The sequence below is a fragment of the Myotis yumanensis genome, unplaced genomic scaffold (genome assembly GCF_028538775.1).
Source record: "Myotis yumanensis isolate MYYU_CA2020_CCGP unplaced genomic scaffold, mMyoYum1.0.hap1 SCAF_1, whole genome shotgun sequence".
Classification (NCBI taxonomy): Eukaryota; Metazoa; Chordata; class Mammalia; order Chiroptera; family Vespertilionidae; genus Myotis; species Myotis yumanensis.
This window is the reverse complement of record NW_027223752.1, coordinates 28,701,937-28,725,451: the sequence shown is the minus strand read 5'-3', so window position 1 is coordinate 28,725,451 and position 23,515 is coordinate 28,701,937. Positions and strand designations below refer to the sequence as shown.

Below are 23,515 nucleotides of genomic sequence, written 5' to 3'. Positions count from 1 at the left end.
CTCCAATGACTCTGATATTAGTCCGCTTAAAGCTGTCCCAGAGGCTCCTTACACTATCTTCACACTTTCGGATTCTTTTTTCATTTTGCTTTTCCAATTGGGTGTTTTTTGTCGAATCTTTGGTTTGATTATTGTGCTCCTCTGGTCTGCTATTGGGTATAATATTCTTTATTTCAGTCCGTGTATGCTTACTTTCTAATTTCTTTATTGTAGCATCGAGGGTCTCATTAGTTTTCGTGAGGCTCTGCACAAATTTATGGCAAGCCCTCAAAATTGCGATTCTTAGCTCCATATCCTCCATTTCTGTCATGTTTTTTTGTCTCCGCATCTTTTATGCTTTCTTGGTGCACCCCCTTGTGGTCTCTGTGCGCAGTCTTGTTCTAGCCAAGCCTTAATTGTTGTAGTTAACACTAGAGGGATTTGACCACCAGGCCGACTGGCTATAGGAATCAGCTGTATGGAAAACGCCTGCCTTCTGGGGAGGCGCTAATCCAGCCTTTGCCTGAGGCGATCGGCAAATGGCTGTGCGCAGGGTTTGGGCAGGGCGGGATCAACAGGGCGGGCGGAGGGAGCAGTTATGGCCACGCTCAGTCCCGTTCCCAGAGGCTCTGCTTCTCAGAACCCCGGCAGCCGCTGCAAACCTCGGAGAGAAAGCTGCCCTCAGGTTCCAACTGATGCCGGATAATCCCGCTTCTCCCGTTTGAGTCTGGGTCCCTAGAGACTCGCCCGGATCTGGAGCCCAGAGTCTGAGACTCACTCCCGACAGAAAACGACAACCGCGCCCTCAGCCACCAGCCCGCTTTGCGCGCGCACCTCGGTACCTTTGTATTTTCCACACTGCGCCGCCTCTGAGCCTCGATTTGCTCTTCTCTTTCCTTCTAGTTGTAGAGTCTCTCTTCAGCCAGCCTTCCTGTGGTTCTGGGTGATGTCCGTTCAGTCTTTTAGTTGTATTTTTGAAATGGTTGTTTGCGGCAGCGGTCTCCGGTGTTTACCTACGCCGCCATCTTGGTCTCTCCTCTATTTTTAAATTCTTTATTGTTAAAAGTATTACATACATCTCCTTTCCCCCCATTGATCTCTCCCCAGCCGTCCCCACCCACCAGCACATGCCCTCCCTCCCCCCTCCCGCAGGGTGTGTCCATTGGTTATGCTCATATGCATGCATACAAGTCCTTTGGTTGATCTCTTACCCCGTCACCTCCCTGCCTTCCCTCATAGGTTGGACAGTCTGTTTGATGCTTCAGTGACTCTGATTCTATTTTTGCTCATCAGTTTATGTTGTTCATTATATTCCACATATGAGCGATATCATGTGATATTTATCTTTCTCTGACTGACTTATTTCACTTAGCATAATGCTCTCCAGTTCCATCCATGCTGTTGCAAATGGTAAGAGTTCCTTCTTTTTTACAGCAGCGTAGTATTCCACTGTGTAGAGGTACCACAATTTTCTAATCCACTTATCTGCTGATGGGCACTTAGGCTATTTCCAAATCTTAGCTATTGTAAATTGTGCTGCTATGAATATAGGGGTGCATATATCCTTTCTGATTGGTGTTTCTGGTTTCTTGGGCTATAGTCCTAGAAGTGGGATTACTGGGTCAAATGGAAGTTCCATTTTTAGTTTTTTGAGGAAATGCCATACTGTTTTCCACAGTGGCTACACCAGTTTGCATTCTCACCAGCAGTGCACAAGTGTTCCTTTTTCTCCACATCCTCTCCAGCACTTGTCGTTTGTTGATTTGTTGATGATGGCCATTCTGACAGGTGTGAGATGGTACCTCATTGTCGTTGTGATTTGCATCTCTTGGATCATTAGTGACTTTGAGCATGTTTTCCTGTGTCTCTTGGCTTTCTGAATGTCCTCTTTTGAAAAGTGTCTATTTGGGTCCTTTCCCCACTTTTTGATTGGATTGTTTATCTTCCTTTTGTTAAGTTGTATGAGTTCCCTATACATTTTGGAGATTAAACCCTTATCAGATTTAACATTGGCAAATATGTTCTCCCATGCAGTGGGCTTTCTTGTTGTTTTGTTGATGGTTTCTTTTGCTGTGCAGAAGCTTTTTATTTTGATGTAGTCCCATTTGTTTATTTTCTCCTTAGTTTCCATTGCCCTAGGAGCTGTATCAGTAAAGATATTGCTACGACAAATGTCTGCTATTTTGATGCCCATGGCTTCTAAGATTTTTAAGGTTTCCCATCTTATATTTAAGTCCTTTATCCATTTTGAGTTTATTTTTGTGAATGGTGTAAGTTGGTGTTCTAATTTCATTTTTTTGCATGTATCTGTCCAATTTTCCAAACACCATTTATTGAAGAGACTGTCTTGATTCTATTGTATGCTCTTGCCTCCTTTGTCAAATATTAATTGAGCGTAATGGCTTGGGTCTATTTCTGGGTTCTCTGTTCTGTTCCATTTGTCTATACAGTATGTCTGTTCTTGTGCCAGTACCAGGCAGTTTTGAGAACAGTGGCTTTATAGTGTAGCTTGATATCTGGTATTGTGATCCCTCCAACTTTGTCCTTCTTTCTCAAGATTGCTGTGGCTATTCCAGATGAATTTTCGGAGAGTTTGTTCTACATGTTTGAAGTATGCCATTGGTATTTTAATGGGGATTGCATTGAATCTATAGATTGCTTTGGGTAGTATGGACATTTTAATGATGTTGATTCTGCCAATCCATGAACATGGTATATTCTTCCATTTGTTTATGTCTTCCGCTATCTCTTTTTTTCAGCGTCCTGCAATTTTCTGAGTATAGGTCCTTTACCTCCTTGGTTAAATTTATTACTAGGTATCTTAATTTTTTTGTTGTAATGGTAAATAGTTTTTCCTTTTAAATGTCATATTTAGTGCTATACCACAAAAGATTTTTCTCACATTAAAAGGGGAATATTCTGCAGATGACTGAAGGTTAGAAGAATATTCAGAAGAATGTACTGGCCCTAAAAGCTATAAAATAATACCAAGAGAAGATAGGTGAAGGACCCTTTGTTTCTTTACATTTTAAAGTATAGATAAAATGATTTTTGTGTAGTTACATGAAGGTGAATCCCAACTCACATGCTCTTATAGTTTGTGATTACTTTTGCAATTTAAATGGAATCCTAAATAAGTAGTAGGGAAGCCAACTCATTCATGGAAAATTTTCCCAAGAGAAAATCTGAATATGAATGTCTATCTGAATGCATATTTAATAGGATTTAGGTTTACTGAGCATACAGATATTGACAAATGGTGAGAGCATAAACCAAAGGATGCTAAAGAAATACCAGAAAGAGAAATGGTTTCCCCAAGTTCCACAGTGAGTCAATGGTAGAGTCATGAGAAGGATCCAGGTGCCTGGAATCCCATTCTAGGATTCTTGGTATCACATCAGATTTCTTATGTTCTAGAAGAGAGTCTCTGGCACCATCTTTTTTAGAAGTCTACGTTTATTTCTCTATGTTTTTTAGTTGCTTGAGAAATGGGAAAATCCTTCTTGTAATAGAGAAGTTCGTTTCAAAATGAGTATCTGGAAAATACTTGGTGGTGTTTTGTGAGTGTGAGCTGTGGTCTGACGTCTGGTTGAACTGTACAGAAGCTAGTGTTTTCTCCTGGACAGAAGGTGTAAACCGTTTATTTGAGGAATAGAGTATTTGGGAATGAGTGGGACTTTTGAAAATCTGATATATTTTATGTATGTATATCAAGGAGGCCTGTGGAGAGAGTCTTAGTAGTAATAATAATGAGAATAAAGGTTGTCCACTGAGGTTATTACAAAGTTAGGCTCATCCCTGCATTCTGGGAGAAAAGGCTGCTCATGGTTCTTGCTCTGCTCTTGGCAACCATTGGGGAGTTAGGGGAGAGAATCAGTGGAGAATCCAATGCCATGGAAATGTGATTCCTGCTCCCTTAGGAGGTGCAGGGTGGCTGTCACAGTCCTGCTCTGCTGTCACTGGCTCCTTTCTGTTCTGTCTTTCATCCTTTCTGTGTTATTTTCTATCTTCAAGGGGAAATTGAAACCATAGAGAAGGGGAGAGAATAAATACATTTTACATTTAGATGTCTTCTTGACTAGATTGCAAAAGCAAGATCGTGGTTTAAGAAAATGTGATGGAAGGATCCTAGAGAGACGCCCTCAACAGACTTTTCCGTTTTCAGAGTGTGATGGGGAAGTGGTGGTAGACAACCCAGAACAAGCCCAAAGCAGCATTGATATTGGATGCACGTGTGGCATTCCTCTTTCCAACTTTTTTTTTTTTAACCCATGGCACAGCAGAATCATGCTGTTAACCTCTAGAATCAGGATGTCAATAGAGTAGATGGTAAAACTGGGGTTTTCTTTTATAGCATTGTTTTCTTATCTCTAGAGCTTGATTAATTTCTCTTGAACTTGAAAGATTCTCTGCTTCTGCTTCCTCTTACTACCGATACTCAGCAAGTTTCTAGGCCTCTGATGGGAGTTGATTGGATTGAATCTTCCAGATCTTTGTTTGGTTGTGACATGGAAACTGATCTTGTGTATTATGTTGTTGTATTTCTAGAACTCTATGGCTTTGACGTGCTCATAGATTCTACTCTGAAGCCATGGTTGTTGGAAGTGAATCTCTCTCCTTCTTTGGCTTGGTAAGTAGTCTGTTCTATCTAAAGCAAAGGAGAACCCTCTAGTGAATAGCACTTAAACACAATTTGTTTATTTTTTATTTTTTGTCATTTCTCTTGGCACTAGAAGATTTTTTCCCCCTAGTTACTAGGTAGAGATGTCTAGAATTTCTAAATTTGGGAGATTTGTGGTATGTTGTCAAAGTCCACTTGGCAGCCATGGATCCCTATCCTACTAGTCAATTTGTGCTCTATGTTTATTGTCTTACTGGGCTTTTAAAGGATGCTTCTTGCATTCATTTTTACATTTTTATCCCCAATTCATTCTCTCTCGCTCTCTCTCTCTCTCTCATCCTTATAGGTGTTCTTTTAAGGCTAAAGAAATACATGTGATATTGTATTTCCTTTATTATGAAAGGCTTATACAGACTCAAATGCACATAAACTATAAAGATACTTATAGAGCTGGGCCTAGGGTAGAGTAGATAACAGCTGGTCCTTTTGTCCTGGTATTCACCCAAGGTTAAAGTTTAAACATTTCCAGTAATTTTTAACCTGTCTATTATGCAGAGGAAGGGAAGAAACATTTTTTAATACTAGAGGAGATTCTGCTTATATCTGCAGCAAGAGCCAGAGTTTCTATTCGCTATATGCTTCTCTAAACAGCTAGGGAGCCCTGGAGATTGAGTCCAGAGACCACCCAGCTCCTGCATTGTTAAGGATGAGCAATGTTGGCAAAATGCCAGGGAATCAAATGAAGACAGATAGACTACTTTGTGGAGTGGGAGTTTGGCTTAATCCCAGTAGTAAGGTGTGGAGCTAGATACTGCAGATGCTTCAGATGTGGTGCTACACTTCTGGCCAGTCAGCTTGTATCAGCTCGCCCAGCACATACGGTGTTAGAGGGACATCCTACAGTGTTAGAGGCCCCCAGAATGAGTGGGCTCACGGGGAACACCTCCGCAGCACAGCCAACATGGCAGGCACCGCCACACGGGGGCCTCCAGCTTTCAGTCTGTGCTGTTTCTGTTTCCACGTGGGCTCCCGCTGCATCATTTGGTCAGATTTTGGGATAATTTGTATTTATTTTGCCCACATTTGCAAGCCTGTAAGCTTAAAAAGATTGACTTAGAACAGAAAATGAAGCCTTAAAAAAAGTCCAGAGAGAGCCCAAGTTTCTTCTCTTGCATGCAAATGTGATTTGACTATTGCATCAGTAAAAAGATAATTTCATTGATGGGCACCTCATAAAAAAGTCTGAACCTCTAAAGTCCGCAGTGATGATGAAGCAGTATTCTTGACTTGTGCAAAATTTGAATTGCACAAGACCTTCTCGACTGAAAAGATTGCATGTCAGGGAATCAACGCCTTGGTGCTGGGCCTGCCTTACGGAGGATGAGTTTAACATCAAGCTTTTATTTCTAGTACTTTTGCCAGATTTCTTTTTCTTTTTCCACAGATTGGATGTGCTTTATGTGTTGCTGCTCATCAACATTTGGAAGCTTTGCTATATTGGGGCCCGTTAGGGGCAGCTATTATGTTAACCTATAAAATTATCGATTGCTCTTTTCTTTCTCTTTTCTGTTAGTGATGCCCCTCTGGACCTAAAGATTAAAGCCAGTATGATTTCAGATATGTTCACTGTTGTAGGTGAGTAGTGGTGTTTTCTGAAATCACACATAAAAGTTATCCAGAGCGTCCATTTTTTCAGGCTCCATAGGTGTTGCCAATTGGCAGTTCCTAAGCCATGCTGGATGTCTTGTACCAAAAAATTATATTTTCAGGGAAGTGTTTATGTGTTCTTCTCCCCCTGGCTCCATCCTGTCCTGAAGTTGAACCACAACTAGGGCTGAGACCTAATTCCTGGGCACAGGAATTATGAGCTGAGGAAGAGAATCAAGCAAAGGTCTGGAGAAAGAATATTTTTCTCTGAGCTGGGACAGTGAGACCCACTGAAGAAGCTTTGGTACGAAGGAGACTGGCTATATTTCTGTTGGTGTCAACATGAGCTGCGGCAGCTATAACTGAAGTAGTTATAACGGAAGCAGTTCACGGCAGAAATCCCTTTTGGGTAGATAAACCATAACTTTGAAATGGAGATGGGCAGTCAGGTGGCTATGTTGTTTGTTGCTGGGTTTTAAGAAATATTCTAAAAAGACAAAATAAAATATATTTGACATGAACTAGTACTTGGTGTACCAGCAAAAGCTGTAAAACTTAGGTACTCTGTTCTCCTTGGATGGGAATCTGCTTCCTTTTAAGATGCAAGTGAAATTAGTCCAAGCCTAATCTCTTAAGCCATGGAAAGGCTACAAGGCTCTTTTTTGTTGTTGATTTTTTAAAATGAATTTATTGGGGTGACATTGGTTAATAAAATCATGTAGGTTTCAGGTGTACAAGTCTGTAACACATCATCTGTATATTGTATTGTGTGTTCACCACCCCAAGTCAAGTCTCCTTCCATCACCATTTATCCCCCTGCAAAGCTCATTTTGAAAGTTGCCAGTAGAACACCTTCAGCAGTTCCAGAAGTGGATCCTGCAACTGGACAAGACTCCTCACTTGCTTCCGGATTCTCCCGGTAAAAACATTATTTTCCAGACACCATCCAGGAAGTCACTTTAAAATAATTTGTATTAACAACTGTGTGTTTTTAAATGATGGTTTGCACCTTCATGCTGAAGCTCATCAAAACTGCACACCTCTTTTCCATCAGTGTCACGTCTCAGCTCCCCGGTGAGGAAGGTTGATGTAGCTGTGTATTTTCCAATCTTGTTCTCTCCAGCTACGGTGGCTCAAAGTTCAAGCAGAATGTGTATGTGGGAGAGTCATGTCTAATCCTCTTGAGAACAGATCTCTGTAATCTCATCATATTTTTTATGATGCGCTGAATTAGTGCATCATAAAAAAAGGTGCAGCTCAACCTGCCGATTTCTTAGAAAATGACAGGTTTTAATGTTTCCCATTCTCCATTTAGGATTTGTGTGCCAAGATCCTGCCCAGCGGGCATCAACCCGACCAGTTTATCCCACCTTTGAGTCTTCTAGGCGAAACCCTTTCCAAAAATCTCAGGTAAGCAAATTCAGCACCAAGGAGCCCTAAGGAGGCTTCCTAAGTATTGGCAGGCAATGTAAATGAGTGAGCCAAGGTTCCATAGATATGAGGTCACTCAGAGCAGAATTCAGGGATCATGCTGGACAGGAGGCAGTGACATTCATCTGTGGCTACTAGCTTATGCTTTCAAACAAGCTTACTGTCTGCTTTTTGTCTTTTCTTTTGACTTCTTTTTCCATTATCTTTCCTTTTTTTTCCCCCTCCTCTTAAAAATTGCTCTCTTTTTTTCCCCTCAAATTGATATGCTCACAAGTAAGGCACAGAGAGGGAGCCTACGAATTCCTGGTCATGACTGTGTCATATTCTTTCTGATCTTCAGACTAGCTTCAGAAAGATGCTCAATTGAAATGTCATCCTACAGGGATTCTCTTCAGAAGGATCCTCAGTGGAGCTGAGATGTTGGCTGAGGGTCAGGGAGATACAATGCCTGTGCAAACCTGTGCCTGTCTGAAACATCATTTGATCAAGCGTTGCTCCAGTCCTGATGTTTTTATTCCAGTTAACCAATCAGCTAATCATTCTGTCTATTCATGCCATCATCCAAGTGGTCCCTGCCTGTGTAGACCTGGCTAGTTTCCAGTTGTTTTTTGCTTGTTTGTTTTTTATCTTTAACATTTCTTACCTAAAAGGTCCATGTTCCTCCTTTCTTCCCATCTGGATTATCTCGCCTGCTCATTTCATATTATTTACTGCCTGTTGCATTGTTTTGCATTCATTGATTTGTTGCTTTTAAATTGTCCAGTACTGGTCTGCTGGGTTGTAAGCTCTCTGAAGGCAGGAACAGCTTCTTCTCCCCCTTCTTCTCCTCTCTCTTCCCCCCGCCCCGCCCTCCACTGTCCCCTCCATTAATCCCTTTCTCCTCCCTTCTCCTCCCACTCCTCTTCCTCCTCTTGCTAGTCTTACTTAGAGTAATGCTGTTTCTGTTTGCTGTGCTCATACAGGTAACTTCATTAGAACAGGATTTACAAACTCAAATGCCTACAGGGTCTAAGGCAGACAGTGGAAAAGAGGAAATAGGGCCAGGTGTGATAGAAGTAAGAGTGATGTGACTGCAGGAGACTGGAGGGTGCCTGCCCCCTATAAAAAGGAACACCTATTTACTGTGTACTCTAGCTGGTCGTTGCCATCTACGAGTGTGGGCCAAATGCTGTCAGATATTCCTACTGTCAAAGGAATCAGAAATCTTATTTTAGAATACTGGCAACTAGTTTAATTAAAAAGAAGTACTTTGTAGACCAAACATAACATGCCTTTGCACTGGATTCAGTCTGGGCTGCCTACCTGAGACCTCCTGCTGTAAAGAGTGTTGTGATATGGAACGGAGCGTGCTATATTTTAAGGGGTATTATCTTGGATTAGAAGTAAAACCAGATAACAGGGTTGTACTTGATCAGTACATCATCACAGATCAAAGGGGTTTCTTTAATTTTTAATAAGAAAAAGTAGAGGATTAACCTAGGTGTACTAGGAAAACTGAATGTAGGCAGTCACATTCCTTTGTAAATTGTTTTCTGCAGTATCTGTGGCAAGAGCCACAGGATTGTATAAAGGATTGTGAATGTTTATGTACAGCTTTAACAGAGTTTCTGCCAAGTTTCACTCTAGGGGCTGTATGTCAATCCTGGATGAATTGATCCTTTTTCTTAGTTTGTCTTTCAGCTTCTATTGGTGACTCTTTTTGCAAATCATAGAGAATTTATCACCATTTGTTTTGCTACCTGGTAGATAATGGCCGGACCTCATCCATAAGCAGCCCACAGGACATTTATTAAAGGCTAAAGAAACGATAGACTAGGGTATGTTTTGCGCACTGTGAAACACATTTGTCAGGATGGGGAGTTAATTTCATGACAGTAGGATTTTAACTTCAGTGGTAAGAAGGCGAAACTGGAATAGATATACCATAGAGAAAGCAGTGTGAAAAATATTGTTCTCGTTTTCCAGGCACAGAGAGTAGGTCTCTTGCTTTTGGTTTTTGAATGGAGATCATCTTTTTGTTTTTTATATCATAGACTAGGAGTTGGAAAATATAGGCATGTTAGGAGAAGATAAGGCTTTATCCCATTTTTCTGTCTTTTATAGCATCCAGTATCTGCACAATTTCAATCATCAAACACTAAACAGGTAAGTTCTGGATCATTTGGAGACTTCATTCAAATTTTTATCTCCATTTGCCAAGTGGAAAGCCTCTTAGCTTTACTCTTTCATAGTACATATTTTAAGCATCTACTCTTTGAACAGTTTAATAACATAAAATAGAATATGTGAAAATGAATGCACAGAGGTCTTTTGGATATAGAATTTAAGAATAGAGGTTGCAGGAATGTATGAATCCTCTTTTCCTGATAGTGATTATGCTGTGATGGAGGCAGTTGAATTTAAATGATGAACAGTGTGTAGAGGCATATCTGTCGCTTTAACCAAACTCTTCCAGAAAGGAAATATCATAGTTCACAAATAACCTTTCTTTTGTTTAGTCATCTTATGAAACATACTATAGGCCCAGTGCAAGAAATTTGTGCATAGGTAGGGTCCCTAGGCCTGGCTAGTGATCAGAACTGATCAGGGCCTTCTGGCTGCCAGCTGGGGCCTCCCTTCCCCAGTTGCCGGCTGCTGGCTGCTGGCCGGGACCTTCTTTCATTCTGCACTGCCCCCTGGTGGTCAGTGCATGTCATAGCAAGCGATTGAACTCCCGGTAGAACTCCTGAGTGGACAATTTGCATATTAAGCTTTTATATAGATAGATAGATAGATTGTTGTCAGTAGGTTAATATTGGAAACGTTTTCACATTGAATATTGGGCTGTATTTGAGTTTCTCAACAGTTATTTATTATATGGTGTGACTTGCAGTTTTATGACTCTTAGAAACTCTGCCATAATTAATGTCTCAGATGCTACCTTTAAAATAAGACAAGCCGAAACCGGTTTGGCTCAGTGGATGGAGCATCGGCCTGCGGACTGAAGGGTCCCGGGTTCGATTCCGGTCAAGGGCATGTACCTGGGTTGTGGGCACATCCCCAGTGGGAGATGTGCAGGAGGCGGCTGATCGATGTTTCTCTCTCATCGATGTTTCTAGCTCTCTGTCTCTCCCCCTTCCTCTCTGTAAAAAAAAATCAATAAAATATATTAAAAAAAATAAAATAAAATAAAATAAAAAAATAAAATAAGACAAAATATTTTATCTCCATCTCTTAATGATCAGCAGGTGCCCTCTTATTTTTCTTGTTAGCAGTAATTGAGAATAACTGTCTTTTTTTCCATGAAGACTTTTTAAAACAGCTTTTTGAAATGCTAGGGTAGCAATCAGGGTACTGCTCCTGCTGTTCGAAGTTTTGATATGAGTGATGTAGACGTTTCATACATAAGTGTGTCACTTGCAACTGTTAATTCTTTAGCAGAATGCTCCAGTATATTTATTTTGTCATTTGTACTGTCTGATGTAGTAAAGCTCAGAGGCTTGAATTGTAAATTTATTAAGCTACTGTTTTGTTAAATTGATTTACATGAATCCAAGAAGTGAAAAAAACACAAACTTACTGGTTGTTTAGTATTTGGAAACTGGTTATTGTGGTTCGGTAATATGAGTTTTGGTGTTTATTTGGTAGAATTCAAAACTGTAATATTTAGAGTTTTGCATTTAGCAAGTACCTAAGTGCTCGCTACTCTCCATGGCAAGCAAACACCCCCCCCCCCCCCAATCCAAGGCTGTTGACTTCAGAGAGCTTACATTCTACATATCCCTCAAACTAGTCTACTTAAGGAGAACATTAAAAGTACTGTTCCATAGCCTTCTGAATTTGCCTCCAAAGAAGTGCCTCTGATACGTAATTCTAACCTTAATTTCTCTTTACCCATTTTAACCATAGTACATCTACTCCATTGCTGGAAGTGCCATAGGTTGCAATAGCCTGTGGATGAGCAAGACCTCTCTCTAGTAATGTCTTTGAACACTGCTAATGTGACACAGGCTTTGTGCCTTTGTGGTTTTATTCAGCCAACTTTATACATGTTGAATTCTTTGACTCTTATTGTTCTTTGCAGTGTTCTACTTTGTCACTGTCTTCCTGTTAATGAGGCACTTTCAACTCCACAGTAGTTTAGTCAAAACTCAGTAAAAAAAAAAAAAAAAAAAAAAAGAAAGAAATTCTCTGCTCCGGCCATTTAGACTCTGTCAAGTGTTCTTTGTCTGTTGCTATCAGGTTGTGGAGTCATACATAGATCTTTGCCTGTTGGCTGTCTGACTATTCCTTAACTGTTAGTTCTTGGGCGAGTTCCCTTAAGTCTCTGAGGCTCACTTCCCACATTTGTCAAATGAGAATAATAATAATACATACATGGAGTTATGGGTGAGAAAGAAATGATAAAATAGAGGCAAAGTATTTAGGATAGCTCTGGACACATAGTTTACCTTCATAAGATTTAGTCTCCTTCACACTTTTGAATCCTATTGATTTTTCTTCTACCCATTCCACAATATCTGGTGGGTGTTTTAAAAAATATTCATTTATCTATAGTTATATTTTTCACATTTGCTGTTATCCACAAATGCAAATAAATGCTTTTATTATTTATTTATTTATCCATCCTCCCAGGCATTAATGAAGATTCTAAATAATGCCTAAGACCCATTTTGGAAATTACTTCTTTACTTGGTTCATTGCTATTTATCTTATCCTACAGTTTCGTCTTTTAATTGTTTTCAGTTTTTGTTTTTGTATTTTAATCATTGTACCATGACATTAAGCGCTAATTGGAAATGTAATTTTGAACAAAAATTTTATGGAATTTTTACAAATGCCTCTGTAAAATCCAAAGGTATTAAGTCTATTTGCTATATTCCCTTTTCTTTGTAATTTTGTCCTAAAAAACAAAAAAATTAAAGCATGTTTTAATATAAAGCAGTCTGCATGCTTCTATATTTCATGAACCCATTAAACTGATTGCTTATGGATTTTTTCTTTAATACTTGTCCCATTATTTTACTAGGAATTCAAGTTAGACTTATCAGGTGGTGATCACCAGGAGCATCCTATCTAATAAAAGAGTAATTTGTAAATTAACTGTCACTCTGTGACAAAGATGGCGGGGCCCATAGCGGCTGGGGCGGGACGCTGACAGCGTCACCCTGGCAACATGAGCCCAGCAGGCATTACCGCGGCGACCCGCCAGCAGGCAGCACCCAGCAGGCAAGTGCGGCCCGCAGACAGCACCCTGCCCTGGCCACAGCTCAAGGGAGAGAACAATAAGTAGGCGAGGCCAGGAGCCTGAGAGACCAATACAGAGGGGCACCTGCTTCAAGCCTCCACGTTCTCTCTCACACACACACACACACACACACACACACACACACACACACACACACGGGGCGCCTGCTCCGAGCCTCTGCTGCCAGACTGTGGCCGTCAGTAGGACATCCACTGAGGGCTCCCGGGCTGTGAGAGGGGGCAGGCTGGGCTGAGGGACCACCCCTCCCCAGTGCACAAATTTCGTGCACCGGGCCGCTAGTACTTATATAATTTTGAAGATTGGTACCTTACTTGTTTTTTCTAATTCTTTGGTTTTTTCTAATTCTCCTCAGTTCTTCATGATTTTTCAAACATAATTATAAGTGGTTTTGGTAAGTTTTTTGTTTGTTTTTAAAGCCAGTTCCTTTAATAAGAAGATGCGTGTCTCTCAGACTTGCAGACTTAGATTTATTCCCAATTTCCAGATGTTGCATATCTCTTTTTTTATTGTAACACAAGCCTACTTACTCCCCCCCCCCCCCCCCAATATTAAAGTATACTTCTGGTTGTCATTACATTTAAAGCTCTTGTATTAGCCATTTTTTTGTGTGTGTGGGGGGGTCTATTTCCCACCAGATTTATTTGCATTTAGCCCTTTTTGTTCATTTTCTTTAATTTGATAGAATTAATTCATGTTGCTTTTAAACTTGATTTTACCTTTTATTTTCTAGAGGCAAGACACATCACAAATAAATTGAACTATTTCTAGTTCGTTTGTTTCTAACACAGAATTCTAAACTTGGTAGAACAGCATCAGACACTTTTATTCTTTGCATGGATTCTCTGTCAAACAGATTTTATTTTTGTCCCTCCATTGTGATGTCTTTTACAATACCGCACCTTTTTTCATATTCAGTGTTTTGTCCAGTTCTTCTCATTGTAGGTGGTACTTGCCATCTTTCTTTAGGCTGAGAATTAATTTTCTGATTCAATATCTGTTTCTTACTGCTTTTAATGGGACAGGTGGTTTTTTTTGCCTCAGTAATTTCACATTTTCAGTTAGTCCTTCCCCAGTAATAAAGGTTAGGTGTTGTAAAGGTTTCTTCTCTGGGTATATTTTGCAATCATAAGTTGTACTAATAACATCTTTGATACATGTTGCATGGCAGAATTCTTACCAAGGCAGTATTTGGCAGTTTAAGGTCTATCTGAGCACCCAGTAGTTTAAATTATGTGTCACCTAGCCAGAGACAGTGGTTCTCCGCAAGTTCAGAGTGCTTTATTTCCTTCGTACACTCAGTCACTCCCTTGGAGTATGTGGCTTTAGTCTGTCTACCACCCAGCAAATGTAGCTGAGCTGACATGCCCGAAGCCAAAACTACCGAATGGCTTGCATTTGGACTGTTTTGCTCTTGTTTGTGACAGTTCCTGGTGGCCTTTCTAATTGGTCAATCCCCCCCCCCCCTTTTTTTTACGTTGCTTTTAATCTCCAGGTATGTTTCCTTAGCATTCTTCTTCCCGCTCCCCCCTCCTCCTTTTCTTTCACCTCTTCCTCCAGTCTCCCCTTTTCTCACTGCCTTTTCTCTCACCTGTGCCTATAATTTAGGTCACATTCCTTAGTATAGTTCATTTCATTAACAAATATTGGTATGATTTAACCAATGGTCTAGGATAGTAATGCATTGTTGTTTATGTGTAAGTACATTTCTCTATAAACCAGTACAGTAGATATTATGTTGATTTTAAAAATTCTCTCTAATCTCAAATGTTTTGGAAAACTGGAGATTGGCAAAATTACTTTTGACTTTCTAATAGCTTCCCCAAAGACACTGGAAACCTGGGTTGAGTTTTCGAGAAGCATTTGAGATATCTAGACTTTAGTAGCTACAATCTTCTCTTTCTCTAAGACTTTTTAATAGTTTAGATGAAAATAAATAAAGTCTCCTGGAGTATTTTTGACATCTTTTTGCAGCCTGGTGATATTTGCGGCAATAAAAGAGTAAAGCTGTCAGCTTTGTGGGAGTTAACAACTGGGACATTCATTTAACAAGCACCATTAGCCCTCAGGCCCTCAGACCCTTTCTCTTTCAGACCTCGCAAATACCCCAGCCAGGAGCACCTGCCTGAATTTCCATGTGTCTCACCCAGAGAGCCCACAAAAATGCTCGCAGTAGCCAGAGTTACAGTTGTGAGCTGTGAGTAGCAAGAGAGCGGTTGTGAATGTGTATGGGAGACAACTCTTTGAAAGTGATTTGCAGCGAAGGATAAGAGTTTTGTGGTGCTGATTCATTGTTGATGGGAACAGGTTTAGATTCGTAGAGGAAAGCTGCAGCATCATTACAGTCCCAGCCTCCAGAAGCCAGGAATATCGTTCTATTAGGAAGCAGTTCCACAGAGGTACAAATTAGGTCCTAGAGCCCTGGCTGGTTAGAGCATCATATCCATATGCCAAGGTTGCGAGTTCAATCCCCAGTCAGGGTACATTAGAGAATCAACCAATGAATGCATCAGTAAGTGGAACAGCAAATCAATCTCTCTCTCTCTCTCTCTCTCTCTCTCTCTCTCTCTCTCTTCCCTACATCCTCCACTCCCTCTCTAAAAATCAGTAAATAAAAAAATAAGAAAGTTATTTTTTTTTAAAAAAAGAAAATTAGGTCCTAGAAAAGCAAATATATATATGAGCAACAAAAACAAAAATTGGAGGTGCTCATTAGATGTTATTCAATAGTGGTTTGATCCATGTTCTTAATAAATAAGATCCTGGGTTTCTTAAAACTATCCTAGTAAGTAATAACTATTTCTTAAAATATTTTTATTAACCTTTTAATATAGATGTTACTTTATCAACACTTTTAAATAATATCCTTTCTAGTCTAAAATTCTTCATCTTTATGACATCATTTAAATGTGCTTGCTTCATATTCTCTTCTTCATAATTTCAGAGGACTTTCAGGTACTCTTAAATAGTGTTAGGTGATGAGGTAACTTGATTTTGCAGGAATCAATGCCTGTGGCTTTCTGATCAGAGTCATGCTGTACATGTGAAGTAGATGAGTATTTTTACATTTAGTAAGTGAAGATGAGAAAAGTCCTGAAAGCATACGTTAATATTTTGGCTTTTCCAAATTATTCACTAAATAAGCATTCACACTTTAGTGATGTTTTCTAATGATTACATTATTTATATTGATTCCCTTTCTAAATCTTTAAACTTTCTCCTTGATTCCCCTTTAATTCCAACACATAGTATTTAATGTATACCCAGAGATTCGAAGAGAATTAAAATTTTTCCCAAACTCTTCTGTAAAGTTTTATTCTAACCATGATTGATCTGTGTGTCGGCACATTCATTCATTCATTTATTTGTTCAACAAATATTTATTTACGTCCTTCTCTGTGCTGAGTACCATAGGCAAAGCTAAACAGATAAAGTCCCTGCCTTCACATGTTGCTTATATCTGCTAATTCCATGGTTTTTCCTTTATATAGATATCTCATCATGGAGTTAGTTACCTGTCAGAAAATCTGTTTTGTCTTTTTATTTTATTTAAAAAAATTTTTTTTTAATTTATTTTTACTGATTTCAGAAGAGAGGAAGGGAGAAGGATAGAGAGATAGAAACATTAATGATGAGAAAGAATCACTGATCGGCTGCCTCCTGCATGCCTCCTACTGGGGATCAAGCCCACAACCCAGGCATGTGCCCTGACCCGGAATCAAACCTGGGACCTTTCAGTCTGCAGGCTGATAGAGATCCACTGAGCCAAACCGGCTAGGGCAGAAAAGCTGCTTTTTTAATAACTCCCATACTAGTTTTGAAGATTAGTATATATCAGTCTCCCTTGTATCCAAAGGTAAAACCATTCGTGGTTTTTTGTATACAGGGATGTATTAGTCAGCTTGGGCTGCTATAACAAAATAATCATAAACTGTGGCTTAAACCACAGAAATGTATTTCTCACATCTTTGGAGACTAAAAAGTGTAAGATCAAGGTTCTGGCAAGGTAGGTTTTATTCTGAGGCCTCTTCTCTTGGCCTGTAGGTGGCCAACATCTCATTGTGTGCTCACATGACCTCTTTCATGTGTATGCTTGGTGGGAGGAGGAGGTAGAGAGAAAGCTTTCTGGTGTCTCTTAAGGGCACTAATTCCATCAGACCAGACCTCACCCTCCTGACCTCAACTAACCCTCATTCCCAAAAGCCCCACCTCTAAATACCATCACATTGGGGATTAGGGCTTCAACATAAGAATTTGAAGGGACACAAAATTCAGTCCATAACAGTTAGTATTGCTACAAAATTCAAAAATAGTTAGCAAAATGCCTTTCCATAGATAGTCTACACAAAGAGAAAAATAAATACAGGAATAGCTTCTGACAGATGGGCTTTTTCTCTCTGGACAAAGTTACTTCTAGGAATTCAGAAAGTCAATTTATACCCACATTTCTTGAATTATTTCATGTTTGCCCTACTTGGCAGATTTGTCTTATTTTATGTCTTTTCATCTGTTCCAATAATAATCTATTCTCATGCTTTATACCATCTGACTTCCCATTTTATATTTTTCTGTTCAGTTAACATCAAAGTCACTTAAAACTTTTGTTCTCAGATGACATTCCTAATCATCATTCAGAAGGGAAAACAGTACAGATCATTTTGGGGGATCTGTGGTGAGCATGGCACATTTACTTGCTTTTGCAGAGTGCCCAGGGCAGGCAGCCATGACTCAGGTCTCTTAAAGTCCAGCAACCTGAGTATTTCTCAAGTTGTACTCTTTCGGTCGTAGTTCTTCTATGTGTCACTCATGACTCTATTCTCATTATTTTCCCCTTCAAGTTCTAAAACATCCCACCACCCAACTTGTTCATCTGTGACAATAGCTCCTTGGTTTCCTGTCTTCTGTCTCAGTTCTAATTCTTCTTCCCAGTGATGAAAAGAGTATAGTTACTGAATTAAATGCACACTTAATTTTATACTGAGGTTTTCCTCAGACTTTTTCCATATTCTTGAAAATATTCAATGTATTCTAAACCAAGATTAGGAGTACTAGCTTAGAAAGACATATGCACATCCTTTTTTTTCTACTTAACTCTCTCAACCCATTGTAGTTTCCTACTCTTCTGTTTTCTCTTCTTGCCTTTGAGTTTACCAGCTTTCATTTCTTTCCCAGGGTTTTGAAAATGGGCTTTGGATTTGAGCTTACACATATTCGGAAAGATAATGATGTTGAGGAACTGAATAGAGGGAAATACAGAAAGGTAATAAAATGTTTTTTTCGTTTGTTTTTCTTTTTAGCGTTCCCGTCCACTCTCTGCCAGTGATGCGGAGATGAAAAACCTTGTGGGCTCAGCCCGGGAGAAGGTCCCGGCGAAACTAGGTGGTTCTGTGCTTGGTCTGTCAATGGAGGAGGTGAGATAACTGTTTCAGGCTTTTGTGGTTCAGAGAACATTAGTGAGTTACTTATAATATTCATGACCAGCTCCTATCTTATATTGAAAAATATATTGATAATATATTATATTGCATGTAACCAGATCTCAATATATTATCTTATATTGAAAAATATAAGATTCAAGATGGGGGAAATTTTTTTTTCCAGAAAACACCATCTTAAATGTAATTAATTTCTCCCTCATGCTTCTTTCATATTCTTGGATCATAACTCTTTTCTATAACCGCATGATTCCAGTTTTCAAAATAGGTAGTAATTTTATTTTATTTTCCTCTATGTAGATCAGAGTTTTACGGAGGGTGAAGGAAGAGAATGATCGGAGAGGTGGATTTATTCGGATATTCCCTACATCAGAGACATGGGAAATATACGGGTGAGGTGACTGCCTTTTTTTTTTAAATCTATACCTTACATCCACACAATTGGATTAATTGTGACATGGTGTCATTATTGCTCCCCACATGGTGCTTTTCTTATTTTGTTTGTTTATTTATTTACTAGGGCTCGGTGCACAAAAATTTACTAGGGCTCGGGGGGGGACCCTCAGCCCAGCCTATGCCCTCTTGCAGTCTGGGACCCCTCGGAGGATGTCCACTTGCTGGCTTAGGCCTGCTCCCTGGGGGATCGGGCCCAAGCTGGCAGTCATACATACCTCTGGCAGCCCGGTAGTCCTTGGGGGATGTCCACTTACCAGCAGGGAGCAGACCTAAGCTGCAGTCGGACATCCTTAGCGCTGCTGAGGAGGCAGGAGAGGCTCCCACCACCACCGTTGTACTGGCAGCCGTCAGCCTGGCTTGTGGCTGAGCAGAGCTCCCCCTGTGGGAGTGGACTGATCACCAGGGGGCAGCTCCTGCATTGAGCATCTGCCCCCTGGTGGTCAGTGTGTGTCATAGTGACCAGTCATTCCCAGTCATTCTGCTGTTAGGATCAATTTGCATATTACCCTTTTATTATATAGGATAGAAGCCTGGTGCACGGGTGGGGGCCGGCTGGTTTGCCCTGAAGGGTGTCCCGGATCAGGGTGGGGGTCCCGCTGGGGTGCCTGGCCAGCCTGGGTGAGGGGCTGATGGGTGTTTGCAGGCTGGTCACACCCCCTTCAGGGTTGGGGTCCCCACTGGGGTGCCTGGCCAGCTTGGGTGAGGGGCTGATGGCTGTTTGCAGGCTGGTCAAGCCCTCACCCCATGGAGGTTTGGCCAGCCTGGGTGAAGGGCTGATGGCCGTTTGCAGGCTGGCCACACCCCCTTTAGGTTGGGGGGGTCCCCACTGGGGTTTCTGGCCAGTCTGGGTGAGGGTCTGAGGGCCGTTTTCAGGCTGGCCAAGTCCCCCGGCGACGGAAGCTCCCAGCCTCTCCTTTTTTTCTTTTTTTTTTTTTTAATTCTGGGATTTATTTACATTATATAATTGAAACTTTGTAGCCTTGAGTGGAGCTCAGAGCCAGCCAGGGTGGGCGGGAAGCTTGGCTTCCTCCATCGCCAGGGGCAACCCAAGTCTCCTGCTTGCTCCAGCTCCGTGGCCACGGCCTGCTGAAAGCAGGTATCTGGGGTTTGTTTATCTTCTATAATTGAAACTTTGTTGCCTTGAGTGGAGCTCAGAGCCAGCCCCAGCAGGCGGGAAGCTTGGCTTCCTCCATCACTGAGGCAACCAAGCCTCCTGCTTGCTCCAGCTCTGTGGCTGCTGGCCGCCATCTTGGTTGGGTTAATTTGCATATAGTTTGCTCTGATTGGCTGGTGGGTGTGGCTTAGGGTGTAGCAAAGGTATGGTCAATTTGCATGTTTGTCTTTTATTAGTGTAGATAAGACTATGAATATCACCAACCCAAGCACTAGAGCATTAACAATAATTTAATCTCCCTATGCATTCCTCCTCTTTTTTTTTTAATCCCCTGCCTCTTTCTTAACTACCCTCCTAATTTAGGATTGGACACTCCTAGATTTTGTGCTTATCATTACCTCGTTTTGGAAAAAAAATGTTTTATCATCTATATGTGTGCCTAAGCAATATATTGTTAGTTTTAGTTATTGAGATCTGGTTACATGCAATAAAATGCATCCATTTTAAGTGTACAGTTTGACGATCAGTTTTAACAAATATAAACACCAGTTAAACCACCGCCATCACCACAATCAAGATACAGAACATTTCTGTCACCTCCAGAAGTCCCCTTCTGTCTCTTTTAATAGTCAGTCCCCCATTACCTCAAGTCTCAGACATCTACTGATCTGCTGTATGTCACTCTAGTTTTCCTAGAATTTCATATAAATGGAATCATACAGAATGCACTCTTTGGTGTCAGGATTTTTTTGTTTGGTGCAGTGTTTTTGAGATTTATTCATGTTGTTTAAAGTAATAGTTATGTCATTATTGTTATGTACTGTTTCAGTATATGAATATACCACAATTTGTTTATCTATTGGGCTGTTGTGGAGCATTTGGGCTGGATCCAGTTTGGGGCTGTTATGGAGAAAGCTGCTATGAAATTCATGTACACGTCCCTGTATGGATGTATGATTAGATTATGTTTCTTTTGGATAAATACATAGGAATGGAATAGGTGGGTCATGTGATAAGGGATAAAGGATAATAGTACCATTTTACCAGTATAAATGTATGAGCGTTCTACTTGTTCCCTATCCTTGGCAACACTTGTTATTGTCAGGCTTTTACTTTTAGGCATTCTAGTAGTAGCATATCTCTATGGTTTTAACTTGCTCTTCTATGGATAATGATATTGAGCATTCATATTCTGTTGGCCATTTGTGTATCTTATTTTTCTATTTTAAATTGAGGGTTTTTATCTTTTTTTAATATATTTTTATTTCAGAGAGGAAGGGAGAGGGAGAGAGAGATAGAGGCATCAATGATGACAGAGAATCATTGATCAGCTGCCTCCTACACGCCCCCCATTGGGGATTGAGCCCGCAACCCGGGCATGTGTCCTTGACTGGAATCGAACCTGGGATCCTTCAGTTCCCAGGCCTATGCTCTATCCACTAAGCCAAACTAGCTAGGGTGGATTTTTATCTTTTTATTATGTGTTATGAAGGACTTTTGATACAAGCCCTTTCTCAGCTATTTATATTGTGACTATGTTCTTCAAGACTGTGGGTAGCTTTTTCACTTTTGTAACAGTGGCTTTTAAAAAACAGAAGTTTTAAATTTCAGTGAAGTCCAGTTGTTCAAATTTGTATTAATACATATTTATTGAGTATTAACCAAGTATTAATATTTGCCTGGTACTTTGGATTATAAACCAAATATTATATGGGAACCCTGCTCTTTGAGAATTAACGGTAAGATTATGGAGAAATTGTGTGTACATATGATAAAAGTAGCTCAGATTTTTGTAGCTCTATGTAATTATAATGTACTTAAACACATCATTGTTTTGCTCACTTTAATTATGAGGAAAGTAAGGCTCAGTAATGTGGCTTGTTTGTGATCTCACAGTGGGACTTGACACAGGGATTCTGACTCCAGATTCTACTTTTGTCCTGCTTCGTCATGCTGCTTTCCGAGAACAACTTGACTCTCTGAGACAGTATATGACAGGTCCCTCTGATATACACTAAAGGCCAGGGTAGTTCAGACAAAGGCACCTCTGTAGACTTGGAACAGTCATATCAGGAAGGCTCCCTGCAGCAGGGTGGTCTGAGCTACTTTTGGAGAATAGGTTCTGAACATATCTAGACAGAGGCAAAAGGATCAGTGGGAGGTGTGGTGTGAGAGGACCGTAAGGAGCCTTGCCTGGCTCTACTGCAGGATCCATGTTGGGGAACTGTGTGGACAAAGTGTGGTATAGATTATCCAACTTTTGAAAACTTGGAAGAGAACGTGTATGCCTCCAGCAGTAGGCATCAAGGAGCCATTGAAAGCTCTGGAGGAATTTCTTGATTGAAACAATCTTCCATCCACATTCTCATGTTTTTGCATCCCCCATTTCCAACTTCATTTGACCTTTTCTCTCAGCTAGATACGATTTTTTTGCTGGTGGCTTTGTTTTCATTTTCAGTTTTATTTTCTGAATTTAGTATATCACCTTTAGTAATCCAAGAAATCCTGCTTTTATTTCTTATTTTCTAAATAAGCCCTCTATTCCTTGTATTATATTTGCTGCTACTCTAGTATTTTATCATTTGAAAAATATTTTTGTTGATTTCAGAGAGGAAGGGAGAGGGAGAGATAGATAGAAACATCAGTGATGAGAGAGAATCAGTGATTGGCTGCCTCCTGCACAGCCCACTCTGGGGATCAAGTCTGCAACCCAGGCATGTGCCCTGCCTGGGAATCGAACCGTGACCTCCTGGTTCATAGGTCGACACTCAACCACTGAGCCATGCTGGCTGGGCTATTTTATCATTTTAATTTGAGCAACTGCCTCCTCCTTTGCCACTTTAGAAACAGTACATTAGTAACCTGCTACTTCTGTCCTTGATTCCTGGTTTTATTTCTATATTTTCTGTTTTCAATAAGCTTAAGAAATAACCAGTTCCTTTCTTTGTCTTTCAGGTCCTTCCTTGAACACAAAACCTCCATGAACTATATGCTGGCAACACGTCTCTTCCCGGACAGGTGGGATTTGCTATTCTTATAAATTTGGTAGGACTAGATCACAAAATTAGGGAATAGAACATACAGTGAAAGAAAAACAGCTCTATAAAAGTCTTTATGTAAAAGCTTTGATAGAAAGGGCCTTGCAGAAAATACAACATAATAGCTCATTTTCCAGAATTCATTCACTCTCAGCGCTTTGTAACATTTCCAGAGGCTAAGAATGTTAAACTAATCAAGCTGCCTTTATGTAGAGGGGAATATGTGCTTATCTTCTAACAAATATGCCTTTTTGTTAATCTATTAACCAAATGGTGTTTTGGAATATAAAACAAATATTAGATGGGATTAAAGCATAAAGATCTTTAAATTTTAAAGATCTTTTAATTTTAAAAGTTACCATAAAGATTTTTAAATAAACTTAACAGATGCCCTAAACTTTATTCTTTTTAAAGGAAGGCGCTTATTCAGTGCCTTTTTACTTTAGACACAATTTTAGCAGACATGATCATCTGTTTTTCCAGACCAGAAGAGATTAGAATGATCAGATTAGAAAGGTGGAGGGGAGGTAATTCACAAAATAAATACAC

The 23,515-nt window shown here is 40.2% G+C and overlaps 1 protein-coding gene across 9 annotated transcripts in view; it reads left to right on the top strand.

Annotated features, from left to right (window-relative positions):
* The window catches only part of TTLL5 (tubulin tyrosine ligase like 5), a 272,026-nt gene that overhangs the window by 74,194 nt on the left and 174,317 nt on the right, over positions 1 to 23,515 (top strand). For 8 of the 9 annotated variants that reach the window (XM_070416261.1, XM_070416235.1, XM_070416244.1 and 5 more), the window contains 7 exons: positions 4,528 to 4,609; positions 6,174 to 6,235; positions 7,563 to 7,657; positions 9,782 to 9,823; positions 18,221 to 18,334; positions 18,659 to 18,750; positions 22,884 to 22,946. In XM_070416261.1, the coding sequence (XP_070272362.1) occupies positions 4,528 to 4,609; positions 6,174 to 6,235; positions 7,563 to 7,657; positions 9,782 to 9,823; positions 18,221 to 18,334; positions 18,659 to 18,750; positions 22,884 to 22,946 (550 nt within the window). The remainder of the gene's footprint in view (positions 1 to 4,527; positions 4,610 to 6,173; positions 6,236 to 7,562; positions 7,658 to 9,781; positions 9,824 to 18,220; positions 18,335 to 18,658; positions 18,751 to 22,883; positions 22,947 to 23,515) is intronic. The other variant, XM_070416253.1, reaches the window with a different exon arrangement.